A 26,043-nucleotide genomic window follows, 5' to 3' on the forward strand; every position below is an offset into this window, starting at 1 on the left:
GTCGCCGATTCGTTCGTAGCCGGACAACGATGCTCCTGCGCAATGCGGCCACCATGCATGTGCAGTTCTGACCCGATCGCACGGCTGCGAGAAAGTGCAGCGTGCTATCAGGTCGCCGCATGCTGGTACTTGTGGTTCTCCAAGTACCAGCATGCGGGGGAGGCTTGCTGGGACTTGTAGTACTGCTACTAAAAACAATATCTTTTCATTTACAACAAAGGCTATCAGCCCCCCCATCCGCAGCCCATTGGATGGGGGGGGACAGCCTCGGGCTTCACCCCTGGCCCTTGGGTGGCTGGGGGGGGGACCCCTTGATTGAAGGGGTCCCTACTCCCCCAGGGTACCCCGGCCAGGGGTGACTAGTTGGATTTTTGATGCCACGGCCGCAGGGCACTATATAAAAGTGACCCCCGGCTGTGGCATTATCTGTCCAGCTAGTGGAGCCCGGTGCTGGTTTTAAAAATACGGGGGACCCCTACTCTTTTTGTCCCCCGTATTTTTGGAACCAGGACCAGGCGCAGAGCCCGATGCTGGTTGCTTAAATATGGGGGAACCCCTGTCATTTTTTCCCCATATTTTTGCAACCAGGATCGGCTCAAAGAGCCCGAGGCTGGTTATGCTTAGGAGGGGGGACCCCACGCAATTTTTTTTTTAGATTTTACAGTGTTTAATTAAAAAAAAAAAAATGAACCCCAGCACGGATCACACAGATCCGGCCGAGATTAATTGTAAACAAAGTCGGCAGTGTTTTGCTAATCACTGCCGTAAAAAAAAAAAAAAAAAAAACACGAATGACATCGACATCGGAAGAAAAGAAAAACCCGAATACGGCAGCTTAGTAAATTAGTCGTAATAAATTCAAAAAGTTGCAGTTTTACACTTTCGATGTCATTCGTGATTGAACTTTGACCTTTTTCCGAAAATTACGAATGTTAGTAAATTTAGCCCTATGCCTCTATAGGCTTAAAGCAGTTTACACTATCTGAAGATGGTGTAAACTAATGTGGCCAAACTCTAAAAATCTTAGCTTTTCATGGTTTATTACATAGAGGTCACATCGTAGTCCCCATTGTTAATAATGGGGTCTGCAATCTGTAGCGCTAGTTAACAATCTGCAGGAAATTTCATTATGCTATCACTCCATAGCCACAAACCATATAAATATGCAAAAACTTCAGTCGCTATATAATTTTGTGAGGAAGAAAAAGCTTAATAAACAGGCCTGTGTGAGACAAATTATCATTGTAGCAAGATGTCATTATGTTATATCCTGAAAGCTATTTATTAAGAAAGATCACATTTTATATTTCTTTCATGTTTTTGTGAACTCTGAGTTGAGTGCTACATTTATGCTAACAGAATATTTTTTTTGCCTATATACCATCTATTCAAATTGTATTATTCTTTTCAGCTTGTGCAATAGAGCATCTAATAAATCATATAGGGCAGTGATGGCTAACCTTGACACTCCAGCTGTTGAACTACGCATCCCAGCATGCCCTGCATCAGTTTTAGCAAGGCTAAATAGCAAAACTGTAGCAGGGCATGCTGGGATATAGAGGGTCTTGTAACCAATGCTGGGAACTTTCTGCTCAGCGGTGACGTCACTTTAGGTCAACCGCAGGGCAGAAAGTTCCCAGCATTGGTTACAATGTAGCGCATAGGCGCTACATCGTAACACTGCCGTGTGCTGCCTGTCATTCAGTACAGGAGCACACAGCCGATCAGGAGAGTGCTACAACGTGGCACTCCCTGATTGGCTGAAGAAACCCACTTAGACATCAGTCAGAGTGGGTTTCTGGCATTCGTGGAAAGGTGACCCATGTGCAAACATGGGTCCCCTTTCAGTTCGTGGCTCGTGTATGCGTTTTGTTTTTTTATTCAAGTACGTGGATTACAAAGGATTTCTCCGAGGACCCTGGGCCCCTGGATCTCGTGAGTATAATTTCTTCAACAGGTACCCCTTGGATTCTACTGGAGAAGAGGACCGACCTGCGTGGGGCCATAGGTAAGTATGTATGTATGTTTGTGTGTATGTAATAAAATTATACTTTCACGGTGTGTGTGTCTTGTGTTTTTTTGGGTATTTTTTTAGTAGTAGTACTACAGGTACCAGCGGGCCCGTTTTTCCGCCGCATGCTGGTACTTGTGGTTTTCCAAGTACCAGCATGCGGGAGATGGCTTGCTGGGACTTGTAGTACTGCTACTAAAAACAATATCTTTTCATTTACAACAAAGGCTATCAGCCCCCCCATCCGCAGCCCATTGGATGGGGGGGGACAGCCTCGGGCTTCACCCCTGGCCCTTGGGTGGCTGGGGGGGGGACCCCTTGATTGAAGGGGTCCCTACTCCCCCAGGGTACCCCGGCCAGGGGTGACTAGTTGGATTTCTGATGCCACGGCCGCAGGGCACTATATAAAAGTGACCCCCGGCTGTGGCATTATCTGTCCAGCTAGTGGAGCCCGGTGCTGGTTTTAAAAATACGGGGGACCCCTACTCTTTTTGTCCCCCGTATTTTTGGAACCAGGACCAGGCGCAGAGCCCGATGCTGGTTGCTTAAATATGGGGGAACCCCTGTCAATTTTTTCCCCATATTTCTGCAACCAGGATCGGCTCAAAGAGCCCGAGGCTGGTTATGCTTAGGAGGGGGGACTCCACGCCATTTTTTTGGAAAAAATAAGCACTTTCCCACCCCTTCCCACTAATATACATGCACGGATCTCATGGATCCCTGCATGCCTATCCAATCACGAATAAAAAAAAAAGGTCTGTTTTTTTTAGCACTTTTTTACGAGTTGTAATTTTTCACGGCAGTGTTTGTTTGTTTTTTGCTTTGCACTTCTTAGTAAATGACCGAGATTCATACTTAAACAGCCGCGTTTTGACCGATGGTGTATTCATTCGTATTTTTTTTCTTGGACTTGCAAAAAATTACGAATGCCCTCATCACTGCCGTGATTATTGCTTAGTAAATTACCGAGATGACACTTTGATGAAAAAACGGCATCTCGGTCAAAATCGGGACCTTAGTAAATTTACCCCATAGTATCAGGAAAGGGATATTTTGATCCACCTTCTGCAGCCTCCATCTGGCATTGGCTGATTCCAGAAACTAATACCCCTTTCACATCGCACAAATAACCCGGTATCGACACGGCATATTGCCGTGTCGAAACGGGTCAGTGTGCGATGTGAAAGCGCCTTTGCCGAATTAGCGGGTCGCCTGACCCGGTAATTCAACCCGGTTAAAAAGAAGGGTTATTACCGGGTTGAATACCGGGTCAGGTGCAGTATGAATGGGAGCCGTTCCGATGCGACACGGCTCCCATTCACAGCATAGGGAGAGGCGGCGCAGGAGATGAGCTCATCTCCCAGCGCCGCCTCCACCCCCGCCCCTGCTGCTGCTGCGCCCCCCGCTGCTATGGCAACCGACCCGGTATATTGCCGGGTCGGAAAGCCAGCAGAGGAGAGCAAATGCCGGATCCCACCCGGTAAGGACACGTTTCTCTTACCGGGTAGGATCCGGCATTTGCGATCTGAAAGCAGCATAACTGTGTGTGCATGCACAGTGTCAGATTCCCCTGGAGGAATCTTTCACAAATGTGAAAAACTCCTCCAGTATGCTGGTGAAGTATCCTGCAGGGAGAGCCATTATTGCAACCACTGTCCCTGCATGCTAAATACATAGCTGGGGTATTTTCATTAAAATGGAGACTAATTAGCTAAGTGGGATCGGTATACGTGACTGGCGGTCAGCAACAAGGTCATTGTAGGCTCACTGTGCTCACCAGGCTGCGGGCTGGGTCTCTTCCCACTCTATGGGTCGGCATGCTGAGCATTGGGATTGTGAAGGGGCGGGACATAGGGGGAAGTGTTGTGACCAGCGGACTCCTGACTGCCTCTCACATAACTACATTCCAGCTAAGTGCGTCAGTTCTACAAAGTGCACTAATGTGGTAAAGTGACACCTTATATTTTACATTTAAAATCTTCACAACAGCAGATGAAATTAAGTACTGAGGGGTAGAAATTAGAGATGTGCGGCGGGCACTTTTCGTGTTTTGTGTTTTCATTTTGGTTCTAATTCACCGTTCGTGTTTTGGTTTTGGGTTGGTTTTGCCAAAACCACACTTTCGAGTTTTGGTTTTGGGTTTGGTTTTGGATCTGGATGATTTTTGTAAAAAAAACATAAAAACAGCTAAAATCACAGAATTTGGGGGTCATTTTGATCCTATGTTATTATTAACCTCAATAACATTTATTTCCACTCATTTCCAGTCTATTCTGAACACATCACACCTCACAATATTGTCTTTAGGCCAAAAGGCTGCACCGAGGTGGCTGTATGACTAAGCTAAGTGACACAAGTGTGCGGCACAAACACCTGGCCCATCTAGGAGTGGCACTGCAGTGGCAGACAGGATGACACTTAAAAAAAACTAGGCCCCAAACAGAACATGACGCAAAGAAGAAAAAAAGGTGCAAGATGGAATTGTTCTTGGGCCCTTCCACCCACCCTTATGTTGTATAAACAGGACATGCACACTTTAACAAACCAGTCATTTCAGCGACAGGGTCTGCCACATGACTGTGGATGAAATGACTGGTTTGTTTGGGCCCAAACCAAAAATGAAACCATCAATCTCTCCTTGCACAAACTGGCTCTACAGAGGCAAGATGTTGACCTCATCCTCATCCTTCAATTCCTCACCCCTTTCAGTGTGTACATCCGCCTCCTCACTGAGTATTAATTCGTCCCCACCCGAATCCACCATCACAGGTCCCTGTGTACTTTCTGGAGGCAATTACTGGTAAAGGTCTTCCCGGAGGAATTAATAATTCATTTTGATGAACATCATCTTCTTCACATTTTGTGGAAGTAACCTCCTATGCCAATCGCTAACAAGGTTATCGGCTGCACTGAACACTCTTTCGGAGTACACAGTGGAGGGGGGGGTAAGGGCATCCAAATTGCCTCTTTTTCCTGCCAGTATACGTACGGACTGTCTGACGTGCCTACTTGAATGCTGTCACTCATATAATCCTTCACCTTTCTTTCAATGGTGACAGAATCATATGCAGTGACAGTAGACATGTCAGTAATCGTTGGCAGGTCCTTCAGTCTGGACCAGATGTCAGCACTCACTCCTGACTGCCCTGCATCCCTGCCAGTGGGTGGGCTAGGAAATCTTATCTTTTTCCTCGCAGCACCAGTTGCGGGAGAAAATGAAGGAGGAGCAGTTGATGAGTCACATTCCGCTTGAGTTGACAAATTTCTCACCAGCAGGTCTTTGAACCTCTGCAGACTTGTGTCTACCAGAAAGAGAGATACAACGTAGGCTTTAAACCTAGGATCGAGCATGTTGGCCAAAAGGTAGTGCTCTGATTTCAATAGATTGACCACCCTTGAATCCTGGCAAAGCGAATGAAGGGCTCCATCCACAAGTCCCACATACTTTGTGGAATCCCTCCGTCTTAGCTCCACTTTCAATTTCTCCAGCTGCTTCTGCTAAAGCCTGATGAGGGGAATGACCTGAGTCAAGCTGGCAGTGTCTGAACAGACTTCACATGTGGAAAGTTCGAAGGGTTGGAGAACCTTGCACAAGACGGTAATCATTCTCCACTGCGCTTGAGTCAGGTGCATTACCCCTCCTTTGCCTATATGATAGGTGGATGTATGGGCTTGAATGGCCTTTTGCTGCTCCTCCATCCTCTGAAGCATATAGAGTGTTGAATTCCACCTCGTTACCACCTCTTGCTTAAGGTGATAGCAGGGCAGGTTCAGGAATGTTTGATGGTGCTCCAGTCTTCGGCACATGGTGGCTGAATGCCAAAAGTGGCCCGCAAGTTTTCGGCCACTGACAGCATCTCCTGCACACCCCTGTCATTTTTCAAAAAATTCTGCACCACCAAATTAATTGTATGTGCAAAACATGGTATGTGCTTGAATTTGCCCAGATGTAATGCACGCACATTATTGGTGGCATTGTCCAATATCACAAATCCCCAGGAGAGTCTAATTGGGGTAAGCCATTGTGCGATGATGTCCCTCAGTTTCCGTAAGAGGTTGTCAGCAGTGTGCCTCTTACGGAAAGCGATAATACATAGCGTAGCCTGCCTAGGACCGAGTTGGCGTTTGCGAGATGCTGCTTATGGTGCTGCTGCTGTTATTTCTGCGGGAGGCAATACATCTACCCAGTGGGCTGTCACAGTCATATAGTCCTGCGTCTGCCCTGCTCCACTTGTCCACATGGAAAAGGTTAAGTGGACAGTGGGTACAACCGCATTTTGTAGGACACTGGTGACTCTCTTTCTGACGTCTTTGTACATTCTCTGTATCGCCTGCCTAGAGAAGTGGAACCTAGATGGGATTTGATACCAGGGACACAATATTTCCATCAATTCTCTAAGTCCCACTGAACTAATGGTGGATACTGGATGTACGTCTAACATTAATATAAGTGTCAAGGCCTCAGTAATCCACTTTGCAACAGGATGACTGCTGTCATATTTCATCTTCCTCACAAAGGACTGTTGGACAGTCAATTGCTTACTGGAAGTAGCACAAGTGGTCTTCCGACTTTCCCTCTGGGATGAGTATCGACTGCCAGCAGCAACAACAGCAGTGGCAGCAACAGCAGGCGTACCACTCATGGATCCTCCGGAGGAATCCCGGTTAGGAGAGGATTCCTCAGTCTTGACAGTGACATGGCCTGCAGTACTACTGACTTTCCTGACTGAGGAGGAAGTTGACGTTGAGGGAGTTGGTGGTGTGGCTTGCAGGAGCTTGGGTACAAGAGATAGAAGGGATTTAGGTGTCAGTGGACTGCTTACGCTCTTACCCAAAGCTTCACAACTTGACACTGACTTCTGATGAATGCGCAGCAGGTGACGTTTAAGGGAGGATGTTCCTAGGTGATTAACATCCTTACCCCTACTTATTATGGATTGACGAGGCAACACATGGCTTGACACCTGTTGTCCGGATTTGTGGATAAATAATTCCACACGAAGAGGTGGATTTTTTGGTATTTTGCCCAGGCATCACAATGGGCCTCTTCATCCCATGGACAACAGGTGTCTTCCCCGGTGCCTGATTTAAACAAACCACATCACCATCAGAATCATCAACGTCAACTTCCTCCTCAGCTCCAGCAACACCCATATCCTCATCCTGGTGTACTTCAACAGTGACATCTTCAATTTCAATATCAGAAACTGGACTGTGGGTGCTCCTTCCAGCACTTGTAGGGGGCATGCAAATGGTGGAAGGAGCCACCTCTTCCCGTCCAGTGTTGGGAAGGTCAGGCATCGCAGCCGCCAACACACTTGGACTCTCCTTGGGGATTTGTGATACCATCTTAGAACGCCCAATTATTTTCTGTGCTTTTTCCAGCTTAACTGTTATCATTTTTCTAGCAGGAATATGAGTGCTTCCATCGTTCTGCGAAGCTGAACCACTATTCATGAACATAGGCCAGGCCTCAGACCATTTAAATTTATTTTTTGGGTCTTTTTACTGAACTTTGGGTTTTTGGATTTTACATGCCCTTTATTATCACATTGGGCATCGGCCTTGGCAGACGACGTTGATGGCATTTCATCGTCTATGTCATGACTAGTGGCAGCAGCTTCTGCACTAGGAGGAAGAGGTTCTTGATCTTTCCCTATTTTATCCTCCAAATTTTTGTTCTCCATTATTTTTCTTTAGTTAAACCTCTATCCCACACAGGGTAAACCCTGTGAAAATTATTTGTATTAAATATTAATAACCCCTTTATTTGGAGTAAATAATATACAGCACAGTACAGCACCACTGAACTTATATGGCAGCACCACTGGACTTGACTTATATGAAATTATATGAATTTACATGGAATTATACAGCAGGATCACTGGACTTATTCACCAGTACCACTGGACTTAAATGGCAGTACCACTGGACTGAACTTATACGCCAGAACCACTGGAATTATACTGCAGGATCAATGGACTTATATGCCAGTACCATTGGACTTATACGGCAATAGCCACTGTTTGGATTTATACACCAGTACCACTGGAATTATACAGCAGGATCACTGGATTATATGGTAGAATCACTGGATTTATACGGCAGTACTGCTGGACATATACAGCAGTTTCAATGGACATATATGGCAGTATTACTGGACATATACTTCAGTACCGCTGGACATATACAGCAGTATCAATGGACATATACAGAAGTATCACTGGACATATATGGCAGTATCACTGTACTGGACTTATATGCCAGCACCACTGTAATTATATGGCAGGATCACTGGACTTATACGGCAGGATCACTGGATTTATACGGCAGTACCACTGAACATATACGGAAGTATCACTGGACTGGACTTATACGCCATTACCACTGTAATTATATGGCAGGATCACTGGACTTATTCGTCCAGATCACTGGAATTATATGGAATGATCACTGGAATTATACGGCAGGATCACTGGACTTATACGGCAGGATCACTGGATTTATACGGCAGTACCGCTGGACATATACGGCTGTATCAATGGACATATACAGCAGTATCACTGGACTGGACTTATACGCCAGTACCACTTTAACTATACAGCAGGATCACTGGAATTATACGGCAGGATCACTGGAATTATACAGTGTCGAAGTCAGAAAATATTACAGTACACATATCACGTACAAACTCCACACAGATGGCCCCCATGCACGTACTTGTTCAGCCGTGCATGCGCATATTCGTAAGTTGCGTATAACCGCTCACGTGGTCCTGCGTATTAGTGCGTGGTATGAGTAATTACGGTAGCATTTGTATTCGCATGAAAAAGCCACAAAGACATATCTCATATTTAATCCACATAGTGCACAATGTACACATAGCCCACACGCACGACACCAGCAAGCTATACTTGTTTAAAATGTACAACAACAAAGGGATTCACCTTTACAGGATATGAGGGGACAGCATTAGGTTGTGAGGTGATGTTTGGTATCCAACTGTAGGGTATTTTAAGGGCAACATTCCGGTAGCAGTTTGCAGAAGATAGCATGCTCCTGCGCATAATTATGTGCAGGAACAGGATATTAATATTATACTGTGTTTTCTGTATTCTGATATTCGGCGGGAACCCAGTGGAGACCAACTGCAAGCACACCTGGACCAGATATTGCCCACCTATTCAAACCAACCTATGACCCCTCCTGTACTGTAAATGACCAGCCCTTTGACCTATAGATGAAGAGGTTACAGTTTCTATTGTATTGTGTTTTGACCAACTGTACAAAAGCCAAGCTGCCTAGCCGGTCATTCAATCTCTCTCTGAAGGTCATCTTGCTTGATTGACTGAGCACCAGACCATGTGGCGCTGGCGAAACCAAACATATGTACCATTGATTGTAGCCTCTTTTCTGTTATTGTGATTGTATATCTGTTGTAACCCCCTTTCAGCAATTATATGTTGGTGGGTCGGATCCCAACATCTTAAATACAATTGGTGTTGTGTCTCCTTCCTGCTAAGGTTTAAAGTGTATTTCAGACACACGTGTAGCTGCATTGTGCTCTCCGTGTGTCGGTGTGTGTGTGTATGCACCACATGTACTTTGTTCGTCCGTCGCAGTGTGTGTACGCAAAGTGCGTACACGGTATGGACCTTTGTACGCTAACTGTGTAAAAAGTACGTAGGTTAAGGATTACATACAGCGGCCGCAGCGGCTCAAATTTAAGTGTATTGAGTGTATTAAGGTATTGCTTTTAGTCCTGTAAGTAAATCAGCATTTACAATTGGGGTCTCGATCCGGTTTTTCACACGCTCGTAGGCTAGCAGATCATAGCAGACTTTAATCTATCAGCAAATGGTGGAGATACATCTTTAAGTAAAACCTTTTCCTGGTTGCTTGGATGTTTTGAAACCCTATTTGTGCGCTGTTAGATTGCATCTGCTCTGTCTGGTCTGCAGAGGTATTGATAGAATCCGGAGGAAACAGGAAAAAAGCTATTTAAAAAATCTGTGTAATTTTTTTGGGGCGCCAAAAGTGTATACAAAGCGTACCGATACTTTGCATACCCTCTCACATACTGCTGCCATAGGTTCATAGGTTATTACAGTCATTATAGACCTGTGTGAAATCGGATACATTTGTTTGCTATATAGATAAATTTGAAATACGTATTAAGGGTGTAATCATAAAACATAAAACGCAGTTCTGGCCTAGTCGTTAAAGGTTTATACATAACAAGTGTGGGTTGTGTTAGTGAGCGATAATAGTTTGTATTGCTCACATTTATAGACATTGTGTGATTTGTTGAATTGCGGACGTACGTTTGTACAAGTGGGACGGACAAAGTACAGGAGCGCGCACGTGGCGCAGGGTCGTAAAAGGCACGCACGGTCGTGTGTTTACGCAAGGTTGTGAAGGATTGCGGACACGAAGTACAAATCACATGATAGTTATTCAAGTAAAGGCGGGGTAGTATACATTTAATACAATAGCACATAACTATCCGATTTCAAAAGCAGGTTACCTTAAATATCTTGTTTAAACTGTAAGTACCTCTGGGGTAAAGTAACCAACCTAGGAGAGTGGTATTTTCTGTACAGAAAAGAAAAACAAGGTGTATCTGAGTGAGTGAAAGCAGGAGTGAGTGGAGCTAAACCCCGGAAATTCGGGTCCCGTGGGAACACTGGGTTAGTAGAGGCCCGGTGGTGTAAGGTTCGCTACCTTACGTGAACATAAAGAGAGAAATACACAAGTCGTGAGGAGACTTGCACAGGAGCGTAATAAGGAATTGTGCATTGAGAAGTATAGAAATTGTGAATTGAAGTAAAGGTGAATCCCAAACGTATATATATATTTTTTTTAGTTACGCTATGGCTGAGGAGCACAGCTTGTGAATTTGAATCCGGCGATTGTAGGGCATATAGATAACTTGTATCTATAGGCTGTGCGATTGACCCGCACAAAGTGATATTATTGTGTCGTATGCGCTGTGGAGAGCATACGCAGACGTGATTGTGTAAAAGGAAAGAGAAAGGGTTTTTTCTTTGATAACGTCAGGAAATCTCCCTGGTGGGCTTCCACTGGAAAGGTTGAGCAATAGTTATTAGGAAACTGTTTTTTCACCCTACAAAAATTCCAGTGGAAAGATACCGAAAAGGAATTTTTTGCTGCCTCTTTCAGAAAAATATTCCAACAGAGCCTCCACCGAAAAGAAATTGCGGTGCTGTAAGGTCATATAGGAGCCCTAGGTTGGATATATTGTGATGCACTATCAACAGTGTATTGTTGTACTGGCCAACGTGGGCAAAGAGTGTTCATTATGCCTTGTCTACGGTGAGTAGATTAAGGATTACATACAGCGGCCGCAGCGGCACGAATTTAAGTGTATTGAGTGTATTAAGGTATTACTTTTAGTCCTGTAAGTAAATCAGCATTTACAACGGCAGTACTGCTGGACATATACAGCAGTATCAATGGACATATACGGCATTATCACTGGACTGGACTTATATGCCAGTACCACTGTAATAATATGGCAGAATCACTGGATTTATACGTCAGGATCACTGTAATTATACGGCAGGATCACTGTAATTATAGGCAGGATCACTGGATTTATACGTCAGTACCACTGGACATATACGGCAGTATCAATGGACGTATACGGCAGGATCACTGGACATATATGGCAGGCCGGCAGCACAAGGACACCACCACTGGACTGATGCAGGACAACACAGCACCACTGCAATGGACTGGACTTATATAGCAGCACTGGACATATGGCAGCAGAGGACACCACCATTGTGACTGTACTGATGCAGCACAACACACCACCACTGGACTGATGCAGCACAACACAGCACCACTGCAATGGACTTATACAGCAGCACTGGACATATGGCAGCAGAGGACACCACCACTGTAACTGAACAGATGCAGCACAAGACACCACCACTGGACTGATGTAGCACAACACAGCACAACTGGACTGGATTTATACAACAGCACTGGACATATGGCAGCAGAGGACACCACCACTGTAACTGGACAGATGCAGCACAAGACACAGACACTGAGGACGGAGATACGTCCTCTCTCTACACTCTCCAATGCCGGAGTAAAAATGGCGGCGATATGCGGCTATTTATATGGAATCCAAACCCTGCGAGAATCTGACAGCTGGATGATGATGTTTTGCCTCATTCTGGTTTCCGAGCCAGGCAGGAAAACCCGAGCCTGACTTTGGATCCGGGCTCGTGATGTGAAGTCCGGTAGGGTTCGGTTCTCTGAGAACCGAACCCGCTCATCTCTAGTAGAAATAAGGGTAGTTAGCAGTACCTGCATTGTCTTTTATATCAACTTTGTTTTAATACTTTCAGTTCTTCTTATTACAGATCGAACTAATGCATTTTATGTTACACTGACTATTTCTACAAGGCAAGCACCATTATTTATTTATGTATTTATTAACAGTTTCTTATATAGCGCAGCATATTCCGTTGCGCTTTACAATTAGAACAACAGTAATAGAACAAAACTGGGTAAAAACAAACAGATATAGAGGTAGGAAGGCCCTGCTCGCAAGCTTACAATCTATAGGGAAATAGGCATAGATACACAAGGATTGATGCTACCTATTGCATAATGGTCCACCAGATTGCTAGGTACTTAATGGGTTGTAAGATGATACCCCATAAAGTTGGCCAATTGTCAGGAGGGTGTGAGACTAAAGAAAGACAAGATATGTGATGTTATGAATACTCTACAGAGGATGTAATTAGATAGGGAAGCACTGAAGGTTATGTGGGTGGGTCTGGAATTTGATAGGCTTGTCTGAAGAGGTGAGTTTTCAGGGAACATTTAAAGGTTTGGAGACTAGAGGCGAGTCTTACTGTGCGTGGGAGGGCATTCAACAGAGTGGGTGAAGCCCGGATAAAGTCCTGTAATTTTGAGTGTCAACAAGTAATGCGTGTGGATGAGAGACGTAGATCTTGTGCAGAGCGGAGAGGTCGGGTAGGGAGATATTTTGAGATGAGTGAAGAGATGTATGTTGGTGCAGTTTGGTTAATAGCCTTGTATGTGAGTAAAAGTATCTTATATTTAATACGGTAGAATACCGGTAACCAATGGAGGGACTGACAGAGCGGATCTGCAGACGATGAATGAACGAACCATTAGCATAGACACTTTAAAAAGAAAAAAATAATTTTATGTTTAAAAGTTTAGTTATGCCATTCTAATTCTGATGCAGTACCTTCATATTTGTCCTTACATGATGTGATCCATTCTGTCAGAGCATTTATTTGAATTTTTACTTACTTTATGAGAACCACAAATTTACTTTACAGTAAATAAAAAATTTGGATTTTTGAACAATTTATATAAAAACTCAGTCCTAAACTTTGCTGTTTATTCTTAAATCTGACAAAACTGACAAGTATTTTGTCTATAAACAGACCATAGATACCATAGAGGACCAGGTTATCTTAATATGTACCACTCCAGACATGAGTTTCTCAAAGTACACATATATGGGTTTGCAAAAGTAGGCCCAAACTGGTCCCCATTGCCATTCCAATTGCTTGTAAATAAAAAGTGGAATCAAACCAAAAATATTTGTTTATAAAAATAAGCATAATTGCTTCTAATATAAAGCCATGTTACCCTTCTGACAGCCTTACATCTTGAATCAGTAAAGAGTGAGAAAGCACCATCCAAGTGTTGATGGATGCTCTGCTTTGGCCTGGGTACTATGATCAGAGGTCTCATCTCTGATCTGGTAGCTCAGCCAGGAGCCGGCAGCAATAAGAGCTATGACCTGAGTTAGGGTAGCATCAAAAATGGCCATGGGAGGAGGGCATGACCAGCAGCAGCAGATGCTCATCCCATGGGCCTTTGCAGAGCCATTGTCTCCATGCAGCCATGGCACAACCCAGCATCCAACTCCAGAAAACCCCATCAAGGATTCATGGAAATGCAGGGGTCGACACAGTGCATGTTGGCTACCAGCAAGCAAAATTAAGTTTAATTAAAAAAAACCTACTAGCATTATTAATGTCGGTCATATATGTATGGGGCATTACTGTGTGGCATTATGTGTATAAGGGTATTACTACTGTGGGACATATGTGTAAGGTGCAGTACTGTGTGGCATTATGAGTATGAGGGCATTTCTAATGTGGGACATATATGTAAGGTGCATTAATGTGTGGCATTATGTGTGTAATGGGCAGGGCCTGATTATGGGTTCCAGCCACTCTAGGCTTCCACACCACCATTTTTTTCTGATTCAGGTTGTATTGCAAATTCTGCTAAGTGCAAAGAAAGGGGAAGTGGTCTGTGCACAGGTGTATCCACACTAAATTAATGTGAAAAGAAATGTATAACCAGAAATTCTTAGATAGGTATATAATCATCCTTAATTATACTAAATCTTACAAGGAAGATGTAAAAATACTATTGTTTCTGGTTGTGCTACCCTAGAGTCATACTGTATCATAGGAGAAAAAAAAATATATATTTTATTATTATTATTTATAAAAAACTTTACTTTTATTTGATCCTATCATAAAAACCAAAATCCATGACAAATATACATAGAATACAAGTATTAAATGTGTAGGCCTTTGGGATAATTCCCACTGACAATAATGAGTCCTAATGGTACCATGAAATATCTTGTCCAAATATAGGGGGTCATTCCGAGTTGTTCGCTCGTTATTTTTTTTTCCGCAACGGAGCGATTAGTCGCTAATGCGCATGCGCAATGTCCGCAGTGCGACTGCGCCAAGTAAATTTGCTATGCAGTTAGGTATTTTAATCACGGCATTACAAGGTTTTTTCTTCGTTCTGGTGATCGTAATGTGATTGACAGGAAGTGGGTGTTTCTGGGCGGAAACTGGCCGTTTTATGGGTGTGTGCGAAAAAACGATACCGTTTCTGGGAAAAATGCGGGAGTGGCTGGAGAAACGGAGGAGTGTCTGGGCGAACGCTGGGTGTGTTTATGACGTCAAACCAGGAATGACAAGCACTGAACTGATCGCACTGGCAGAGTAAGTCTCGAGCTACTCAGAAACTGCACAGAGAAGTCTTTTCGCAATATTGCGAATCTTTTGTTCGCAATTTTGATAAGCTAAGATTCACTCCCAGTAGGCGGCGGCTTAGCGTGTGCAAAACTGCTAAAAGCAGCTTGCGAGCGAACAACTCGGAATGACCCCCATAGAGCTTGTAAATACAAAAAAAAACAGAAGAATGATAATAATTTGTTGTATACGCTGTACCGTTGTCTCTTAGCACCGTATTGCTACCAAAATAATGATATCAAATCTCAAAGAAATAAACAGCAAATGGCAATCCAACCAAAAAAGAGAAGAATTCAGAAACAGAAAACAAACACAAACTGACAAAGGTGGGTGGGAGATTCACAAAGCTCTATACCCCTCTGATTGTCAACACCCAGAATCAAAGAATCATAAACAGTAAGATAATGACTATGAAAAATGAATTGCAGTTTCTGTTAGCTTTATATAATGGATTGTTTGGTAGCTTTAAAACAAGAAGAGATCACTACTAAAGAGATAGTCATAGTACAGAAAAGCATGTGCTCGTCCGCAGAGAATGGCCAATGAGAGTCCATTAAACCGATTCATGTTATAATAAGGGGTGCTATCACTGTGTGGTGTAATGTGTATAAAGGGCACTACCGAGTTGTTTTATGTGAATAAGGAGTGATACAGTGTAATGTATTGTCAACAAGGAGTGATATGGTGTGGTGTAATGTGATTTGGGGGCACTACTATGAGGCAGAATGCGAATATGAGACACTATCGTGTGACCTAACATGAAAAAGGGACATTGTTGTGTGATATAGTGTGAATAATGAACTAATGTGTGGCATAATTTGAATTGGGGTTACTATTGTGTGCCATTCCCCTTCCCAGCAAGAACATGCCCCTTTAAGGAACACACACTGTCCCTATTCCAAATATGGTGGTTGGTGGCACCAATGCCCTTTCTGGCATAGGCACCAAAATGAAGGTTGCTATGGGTGAGGGGTGATGGGTGTTGCTGGCTGCTGCTGTGATCTGTGCCAAGGCCGTAACTAGGTGTGTGCTGATGGTGCCTTGCCCACAGCACAAGTGCAGTGAAGGTGCACCATCTGGCAGCACACTCCTACCTACGGTTGTTTAAGTTAGTGATGGAGTAGTGAAATCTCCGCTGTTCACCGTCGCCTGCCTCTGTAAGGGACGGGGAGCACGCCATTTGGTGTTACCCATCGTGCGGTAATTATGGCTGTGAGCTCCGCCGCCACCATTGAAATGGAGAGGGATCACTCATTCAGCCACCTGGTCCTGCGTAGGAGCCACCGCTGCCTCTATTGATGCCGCCAAGGAGACCCGCCGCCTCTGAAGTGGCGAGGGATCACTCCTTCAGCCACCTGGTCCCATACAGGAGCCGCCGCTGCCTCTATTTATGCCACCAGGGAGACTTGCCACCGCCTCTGAAGTGGAGAGGGATTGCTCCTTCAGCTGCATGGTCCCGTACAGGAGCCGCCACTGCCTCTATTGATGCCGCCAGGGAGATTCACCACTGCTGCCTCTGAAGTGGAGAGGGATCGCTCCTTCAGCCACCTGGTCCCGTATAGGAGTCGCCGCTGCCTCTATTGATGACGCCAGGGAGACCCACCACTGCTGCCTCTGAAGTGGAGAGGGATCACTCCTTCAGCCACCTGGTCCCACACAGGAGCCGCCACTGCCTCCATTGATGCTGCCAGGGAGACCCGCCACTGTCGCCACTGAAGTGGAGAGGGATCGCTCCTTCAGCCACCTGGTCCCATACAGGAGCTGCCACTGTCTTTATTGATACCACCAGGGAGATCCGCCACTGCCGCCTCTGAAGTGGAGAGGGAACGCTCCTTCAGCCACCTGGTCCCATATAGGAGACGCCGCTGCCTCCACTGTGAGACCAGCCGCAGCCTGAGCACTGGAGAGGGGAACTGTGAGCGCCAGTAAATTAGTGTCTGCATCTGGTAGTCCTGGATGCCGCATGGCCCTAACAGGTGACTTGAGACACACACACACACTCTCACTCACTCACCCACCCACTCACTCACTCAATCACTCACACTCACTCTCTCTCTCTGTTGCTGTAATATGTAACAAAGGATGACTCTGCTGCTTTAATGTGTAAAATGGGACTATGTTGCTGTAATGTGTAAAATGGGACTCTGCTGCTGTAATGTGTAAAACGGGACTCTGCTGCTGTAATGTGTAAAAAGGGGACTCTGCTGCTATAATGTGTAAAACGGGACTCTGCTGCTGTAGTGTGTAAAACGGGACTCTGCTGCAGTAATGTGTAAAATGGTACTCTGCTGCTGTAATGTGTAAAATGGGACTCTGCTACTGTAATGTGTAAAATGGAACTCTGCTGCTGTAATGTGTAAACGGGACTCTGCTACTGTAAGGTGTAAAATAGAACTCTGCTGCTGTGACGTGAAAAATGGGACTATGCTATTGTAATGTGTAAAATGGGACTGCTGCTGTAATGTGTAAAACGGGACACTGCTACTGTAAGGTGTAAAATGGAACTCTGCTGCTGTAATGTGTAAAACGGGACTCTTCTGCTGTAATGGGTAAAATGGGACTATGCTGCTGTAATGTGTAAAATGGGACTACGCTGCTGTAATGTGTAAAATGGGACTCTACTTATACTGTGTAAAATACCTGCCTAATGTTTAAAAGGGGACTCTACCTGCCGTACTGTGTAAAAGGGAGCTCTGCCTGCCTTACTGTGTAAAAGGGAGCTATGTGGACACGCCCCATCCCCATAAAGCCACGCTCCTATATTTTGGCACACGCCTTTTATATTTGGGGGGTGGCCGCCAATGCTATTTCTTGCACACAGCGCTAAAATGTTCAGTTACGGCACTGATCTGTGCTGCTGGGTGATGGGTGCTGTGCTGGGACAGGGGTGCTGGATCAGAGGCAGAAGCAGCAGTGTTGATAGGGGGCACCAGCCAAAATCCTGCCTAGGGCATCAAATTGGTTGGGGCTGGCTCACAGTGCATACATTTTCAACAACTTTCTTCAGTGTTTTTGAGGCAAAATATAAATTACTGCACAAACTTCTGAAAAATTTATTGAAATCTAGAAATAATTTAAATAGATTGGGCTTTCAAGAACATTGATGCCATTTTTTGAATAATGTGTCTAGACTCTTCACACGATTATGGAGCTAACCCTGAAAGTTTGACAGTAGTTGCAGTGGTTGTGTTTGGGAGACTACGGGTCTGATCCAGAGATGAACACAGTGCTGAAGCTGGAGTGCTTAAGTGATTATTTGCTACTGCGCATGCTCATAAAATTCTGAAAACCTCTACCAGGCATGTGTTACACTAAATGTATGCACAAAGGTACTGTTACATGCAGAGGAGCTGGTATCAGAGATGGCAAGCCAAAGAGCTTTCCTGTGCAGTGTCTGGGAAATGGCCTGAAGGAAGCACAGAAAAGTGCAATATAATGATCATGTAATGGTAGTCTACCCTATTGCCACTACAGTGAGGGAGCATTGTATTTATTGCTTGAAGATATTTGCTTCATCATGGGTGGATTAAGGGGGCAATTCAGACCTGATCGTTAGGGTGTGTTTTTTTGCATCCATGCGATCAGGTAGTCGCCGCCTACAGGGGAAGAGTATTGTGTGTATGCAGGTGTGCGATCGCATGTGTAGCAGAACTGCACAAACATCAGTTTGTGCAGCTTGTGCTCAGCCCAGAACTTACTCAGCCGTTGCAATGATCAGGGCCAGAGATAATGTCAGAAATCCTCCCACAAAATCCTGGGTCCCTTCTGCATTTTTTCTGGACACTCCCTAGAAAGTTGCCACCCACAAATGCCCTCTTACTATAAATCTCCTTGTGATTGCCAGTGCATTCAGAATTTTCGCACCATCCCGTCACTGACCGTGATTCCTGTTGCTGCTTTCCGGCGCGCCTTCACATTGCGGTGCATATGCATGCGCAGTTCAGACCTGATCACAGCCGGTGAGAAAATGCACAGCAGTGATCAGGTCTGAATCGGCCCCAAAGAGAGAAGACTCATGTGCAGTCTACTAACATGTCTCCTCCTCTCTGGCAGCAATTGCAGCACCGTAGACTCTGGGTTAGTGCTACTGCTCATATGCATGTCTCTGGGAACATGGCATCTGCACCTCATTCCAATGGAAATCTCTACTGCGCATGTCAGGGGTGGATTGGGAACAAAAAGCGGCCCTGGAAAATTTGTACTAGTGGCCCCACATGGGCAGCACCAGAGGTGTAAGGTCTAGCCATGGGCCTTGGCAGCAGCACCCTCCCCCCAAGACTTTCCATATAGTGGGCATGTCCAGCATCAAGGGGGAAGTTAAAAAGAAATACAATTAAATATTATGAGCACATTATATGATACACCTTCAGAATTTAGGAAACTATATCATTCTTTAGAAAGATATATTTTCTTGCGTATTACACCAACCATATCCTTATCACTATTCACTCAATCTTATATGTCAGCCAAGCAGGCAGACAGAGCATACACTAGATCATCTGCAATCACAGGCTAAGAGGCAAAGTAATTTTCATATATGCAAATTATTTTGCATCTTATTCATTAGGTCTATAAAAAGGACCACATGTCCTCAAACAAAAACATGCCCCACGGGTCTGTCGGCCCACCGGGAATCTTCCCTGTGAACCCTATGGCCAATCCGCCTCTGGCGCATGCGCAAATCACTGTGAAAATGACCACCACACTATTTTTCCAGAGCCCACCAGCCCTATAAGAATCTTCCCTGTATTAGACAAATTTGTCTCATTCACCTCCACCCACAGTTATAGGCATGCACCTACAGCATGAGTCTTCAACCTGCGGCCCGCCAGCTGCTGTGGAACTAAACATCCCAGCATGCCCATTGCCACAGTTTTGCTATTAAAGCATGCGAAAACTGAGGTAAGGCATACTGGGATGTGTAGTTCCACAGCAGCTGGAGGGCTGTAGGATGAAGACTCATGTACCGTTGGAGGGGTGTGTCTAGCACTACCTACAGTATTAGGTTTTTCTAGCACCACCTATTAGGGGGGTCTAGCATTGTCTATCGGGCATGTCTAGCACTACTTTATTAATACTGTATATAGGAGCTGTGCTGCTCTCAGCCTAGTAATATAGTGTGAAAGCGGTAAAAGCATAATGATTTAAATAGAATGGAAGGAGTGTTGCAATAGCAATGTGGTGGCGGTATTTAATGTAGTATAGCAGTAAAGTGTTAAAAATTAATGCTGTGGTAAGATTAAACTTACTACAAATTCAAACTGAAATGTGGTGCCAGCCACCAGCCAATCAGGACCAGCTGCTCCTGATTGGCTGCCGGTCAGCAAGCTCCAAGTGGCTGGTGGCTGGCATCACATTTGAAATTCTGCTGGTGCTATCAATGTCTCGGTGTCCATGGCTGCTGCCGGCTAAGCAGTTTGCACATGCTGCCACCCAGTGCCCCTGTTGCCTCCTTATTAATCTGGCCCTGAAATGCATGGCATTAGGGTGTGCCTGTGCACATGCCTATGCTTATAGTAATAACTTGTAAGAGGTGGGAATTCAGCAATTGATCTGCACAACATTATGAAATTCCCTAAATTTCAAATACAGTAATCTCCAAAAATATTAATTGTGTCATTGGTGGGACTGCACTTCTTGTAGAACCAACTGTTTTGCTGGGAGATGAGTTAAAAAATGTGCAACATATTGTTTAGAGTACTTTAAAAATTAACATTGCTTTTTTTCCCTTTGATGTACTAGAGATGGCTTTGAGGTTGGTAAATGGAGAAGGACGATGCGCTGGTCGTGTGGAAGTCTTCTATGATGGACAGTGGGGGACAGTATGTGATGATAGCTGGGATCTCAAGGATGCACTGGTTGTATGTCAGCAGCTAGGCTGTGGCACTGCAGTCACATCCCATTCCAATGCTTTTTTTGGCCAAGGCCAAGGACCAATCATGATGGATGATGTTGCCTGTAGAGGTGACGAATATTTTTTATGGCAATGCCCTCACCCAGGAATTAAAAAACACAACTGTGGACACAATGAAGATGCTGGGGTCACCTGTTCAGGTATAGCTTAAAGGAAATGATTAATTCTCGCACTATAAATATCAATTATTTATTCATATATGTTTTATAGTTTTAATAAAAATGTTTTTCTTTTAATATAAAGGGTTTTTTCCAATTATCCGCAGTAATTTTCCATGGATAATGGACTCACTGAGGGCTATCCAATTAGCCCCAATAGCCGGTGCTTATCCCCGTCGCTTATTGGGGTTTGGTTTCGCCTTCCTCTGCAGGCTTTTTTTCAGTGATCGCGGCTGCAAAAATACATAGGTCTGCAGATTTTCATAGGCCCTATGTATTTTCGCATGAAAAACAGGGTGTTTTTGTGTGTAACAATAGAATACTGCCAAGAGAAATGATAAAATGGCGAAAATGTTTTTAAAAAATTGCAAACCCCCCCCCCCCCACACACACACACACATTTTTAGCAGGCAAAGCATTTTCTGGGCTAAATGGATACCTCCCCCCAATGAATATTTCTTCTATAGTAATGTAGAAGGTAAAAAGCAAATAAGTACAAAAAACTTGTCTGTCACAGTTTTAATGCAATGTTGTTGATGCTCTACATGTAGAAGTAGCATACAGCAGCATAAAAAACATATAACACTCCCACTTTAACAATCATTTACGACTTAGAACTATTTTTTATAACTAGAGATGTGCGCCAGACCATTTTTTATGGTTTTGGTTTTAGTTCTAATTCGTTGTCTGGTTTTGGGTTTCAGCCATGACTGGTTTTGATTGTACTTTTTTTTTTTGCAAAAATTGTCAAAAAAAGCTAAAATTACACAATTTGGACCATTTATTGTCCCTAGAGTATTATTGACCTCAATAACATTAATTTCCACTTATTTCCAGACAATTTTGACTTCACAGCTCACAATATTGTTTTATCCAATTTACGCCAAAGACTGCAATGAGCTGGCTGGTTACTAAGCGACAAAGCAGCGCCATAAACACAGCAGTTTATAGCACATCTAAGAAACATTACCACACAGCAGTGGCAAAAATGAAAAATGGTGCAACATGGAATATTCCTAGGGCCCTCCCACCCTTGTTTTGGATATTAAAAAGGACAAGCACAATTTAACAAATACTGTAAGCACTTCAGTGACAGGGATTGTCACTTTTGTGACTGAGGTGCTTGGTTTGTTTGGACCCCACATAACAAGCTACCAAAGGCAGCTAAGCTAACAACTCTGCAGTGGCAAAATGGCATTATCACTACAATCCTCATCCTCACCCTCATCAGTGTGTCCATTATCCTCTCACAATATCAATTTATCAAAGCTGGAATCCACCATTACAGAAGTAGCTGTACTTTGATGTAATTGCCGGTAAAGGTCTTCCTCATGGAATTTGTAGATCATTTTGATGAACATCATCTTTTCACAATTTGAGTAAGTAGCCTCCTATGCCAGTCGCTCACAGGGTTCCCGGCTGTGCTGAAAACTTTCTGAAGGTGGGCAGCTTAAGTAATGCATGGCCAGTTTGTACAATGGTCTCCAAATTGCCATTTCTTTTTTTTTTTCAGCAGTCAAAGGGACTCTGTGACATGCCTTTTTCTATGGTGTCATGAAAATAACTGTATCAGATGGAGTGATTGCAGAGGTGTCTCTAATTTTTATGCAATTCTTTTAGACCCGACTAGATTTTAAAATGTTGTGTAAACTCCTCTGTATCACCACTGGGTCTTTTGGGAAACCTGTGTTTTTTACTGGCAGCTGCCAGAGAAACTGAAGAAGATGTTGTCATGTATGTTCCACTTGAGCTGCCAACTTGCTCACCAGGAGCTCTATGCATCTCTTAAGATCTGGGTCAGGTGGAAAGAAAGACAACATACAGTATGTCTTAAACCTAGGATCACTCATGGAATCCCATATGTAGTGATCTGTTTTCCAGATATATACAACCCTTATATCCTGGTGAAGCGAATAAAGGACTTGATCTACAAGTCCAACATACATTGTGGATCCGCTATGTTTCATTCCCTCCTTCAAGTTCTCAAACTGATTTTCCAAAAAGCCTAATTAGGGGAATCACCGGACTCAAGCTAACATTATTGGAACTCACTTCACAGGTGGCTACTTCAAATGGTTTGAGCACCATGCACAAGACAGAAAGTATTCTTTGCTGCAATGGGCTAAGGTACACTCCCCCTCATCTCCCAATGTCATGGCTTGTTGTGTAGCTATGAATGAATTTTTGCTGTTCCTCCATCCACTGAAGCATATAAAGGGTTGAATTCCAGCTGGTTACCACCTCCTGCTTCAATTGGTGGCAGGGCAAATTGAACTGTACTTGCAAGTGCTGCAATCTCCTGCATGCTGTTGCTCAATGCCAAAAATGTCCCAAAATTTTTTGGGACTCAAACAGCATGTTCAGCATGCCCTTGTCATTTAAAAAAACTTGTACTACCTAGTTGATTATGTCAGTAAAACATGGGACGTGTTGGATTACTATCTCTAATGCTTTCACAGTATTTGTGGCATTATCAGAAATGACAAATTCTAAGGAGAGTCCAAGCAGGGTAAACCATTTTTCTTGGAGAGACCTTAGTTTTTCTGAGAGGTTGTCAGTGGTTTGCCTCTTAGTGAAGCTGGTGATACACAGAGTAGCCTGCCTCTGTATGAGCTGGTGTTGTTTGTTAGATACTACTACTGCTGCTGCGGAAGGCAATTCACACACCCAATGGAATGTCACAGTCATGTAATCTTTAGCTTGCCCATTATCAATTGTCCACATATCTGTGGACAATTGATACAATGGCATTTTGTAAGCCAATAATTAGTTTTTTCAGTCCTTGTACAGGTGAGGTATTGCTTGTCTAGTAAAATGAAACCAAGATGGAATTTGGTACCAGGGTCAACAGACCTAAATTATCTGTATAAAACTCACTGCATTGTTGGTGGATATTGGCCACAGATATTATATACTAGCATAGTCATACTAGCATAATACTAGCCTATCCATGATGTCATCAGTGATCTGCTGTGCAACTGGGTAACAGCTGTCATACTAGCTTCCTCTTGCAAAGGATTGTTTAATAGTCAATTTATTTTTTTAAATATGAGGCTTCTTGGTCCCCTTTGGGTATAAAGATCTGTCCACAGCAGCAGCAGGTCTAGCGCTCAAGGATTCTTCTTTGGAATACTGGATAGGTGAGGAGTCACTAACTTTATAAAATTTGAGTCAGGGTCATTACTGAGGATATTGAGGATAAAGGTGTTAGCAGTGAAGATTGGAGGTGCCTGGATCTAGTTGAGAGACTAGCTGGACTGTTTCTTGGTTTTTTTTTAGCACAAGTTTCTGATGTTGTAAAAAAGTTTTCATAAGCTTGTTGCAAATGAAGTAACAGGGAGGAGGTTCCTAGATGGTTTTACCAACACTACAGATGGCTTGACAATTGTTGTCAGGATTTGGGTAAAAATAATTCAATACATAAGAGGTGGATTGATTAGTCCTATGCCAGGCATGGCATTGGCCTTCTTCTTTTCATGGCAAAAAGCTACTTCCATTGGTGTCTGACTTACTCAAACAATATCCTTGTACTCAACATCCTTATTAGCACTGGCATCAGCTACTGACATATCCTCCTCATCCTCTTTCACTTCCACTGTGGCATCCTCATTTTCTATATCATTAACTACACTTCTGCTGCTTATCCCCATATTTGCAGGGGGAGCAGAAATGGTGAAAGGTGACTTCTTGGAAAGGTCAGGCTCACACATATAGCACTTGAGGACACACTTAGACACTCCTTAGGAATTTATAACATTTCTGTTTCTGAACATCCCGTTTGTCTTACTGCCTTAGTAGTTTTTCATTTTTTTAGACATCTTCTAGACCAGTGATGGCTAACCTTGATACTCCAGCTGTTGTTGAACTACACATCCCAGCATGCCCTGCATCAGTTTTATCAAGTCCAAATAGCAAAACTGTAGCAGGGCATGCTGGGATGTGTAGTTCAACAACAGCTGGAGTGTCAAGGTTAGCCATCACTGTTCTAGACTCTGTTTTGTTTTTTTGCACTAAAGTTTCCCTTTACTAGAGATGTTTTAGTTTTTGTCTTTACCCCTTTAAAATATTGATATTGTGATATTAGATGCCCTGATGTTTTAAACCGTGTATGCCTTTGAGTGTCGGCTTTAGATAACGTTGAATAACTACTACCATCATCTTGGCTGGTTGCAGCAGCTGCAGCGATAGTATTTGGGCACTACTCCTGTTCTTCTCTAAACTGATCATTATCCATTTTCTAACTTGCAGCTCAGCTCACACTGGGGTATATTTACTAAGCTCCCGATTTTGACCGAGATGCCGTTTTTTCTTCAAAGTGTCATCTCGGTTAATCTCGGTCATTTACTAAACACTAATCACGGCAGTGATGAGGGCATTCGTAATTTTTTGCTAGTTCAGGTAAAAAATTACGAATGAATACACCATCGGTCAAATTACGCCTGTTTAGATATGAATCTCGGTCATTTACTAAGAAGTGCAAAGCAAAAAAACACAAAACACTGCCGTGAAAAATTACAACTCGTAAAAAAGTCCTAAAAAAAAACAGACCTGCTTTTTTTTTCCGTGATTTGAGATGCATGCAGGGATCCATGAGATCCGTGCATGTATATCAGTGGGAAGGGGTGGGAAAGTGCTTATTTTTGCCAAAAAAATTGCGTGGGGTCCCCCCTCCTAAGCATAACCAGCCTCGGGCTCTTTGAGCCGATCCTGGTTGCAGAAATATGGGGAAAAAAATGACAGGGGTTCCCCCATATTTAAGCAACCAGCATCGGGCTCTGCGCCTGGTCCTGGTCCCAAAAATACGGGGGACAAAAAGAGTAGGGGTCCCCCGTATTTTTAAAACCAGCACCGGGCTCCACTAGCTGTACAGAT

At 43.9% G+C, this 26,043-nt stretch overlaps 1 protein-coding gene across 14 annotated transcripts in view; it reads left to right on the plus strand.

The window, feature by feature from the left end:
* Window positions 1-26,043, plus strand: part of LOC135056544 (deleted in malignant brain tumors 1 protein-like) — a 244,276-nt gene that overhangs the window by 64,279 nt on the left and 153,954 nt on the right. For 11 of the 14 annotated variants that reach the window (XM_063961862.1, XM_063961863.1, XM_063961867.1 and 8 more), the window contains one exon: window positions 20,842-21,153. The exons of the other annotated variants lie outside the window; for them this stretch is intronic. In XM_063961862.1, coding sequence (XP_063817932.1) covers window positions 20,842-21,153 — 312 coding nt within the window. The remainder of the gene's footprint in view (window positions 1-20,841; window positions 21,154-26,043) is intronic. 14 annotated transcript variants of the gene reach the window in all.

The sequence above is a fragment of the Pseudophryne corroboree genome, chromosome 3 (genome assembly GCF_028390025.1).
Source record: "Pseudophryne corroboree isolate aPseCor3 chromosome 3, aPseCor3.hap2, whole genome shotgun sequence".
Lineage (NCBI taxonomy): Eukaryota > Metazoa > Chordata > Amphibia > Anura > Myobatrachidae > Pseudophryne > Pseudophryne corroboree.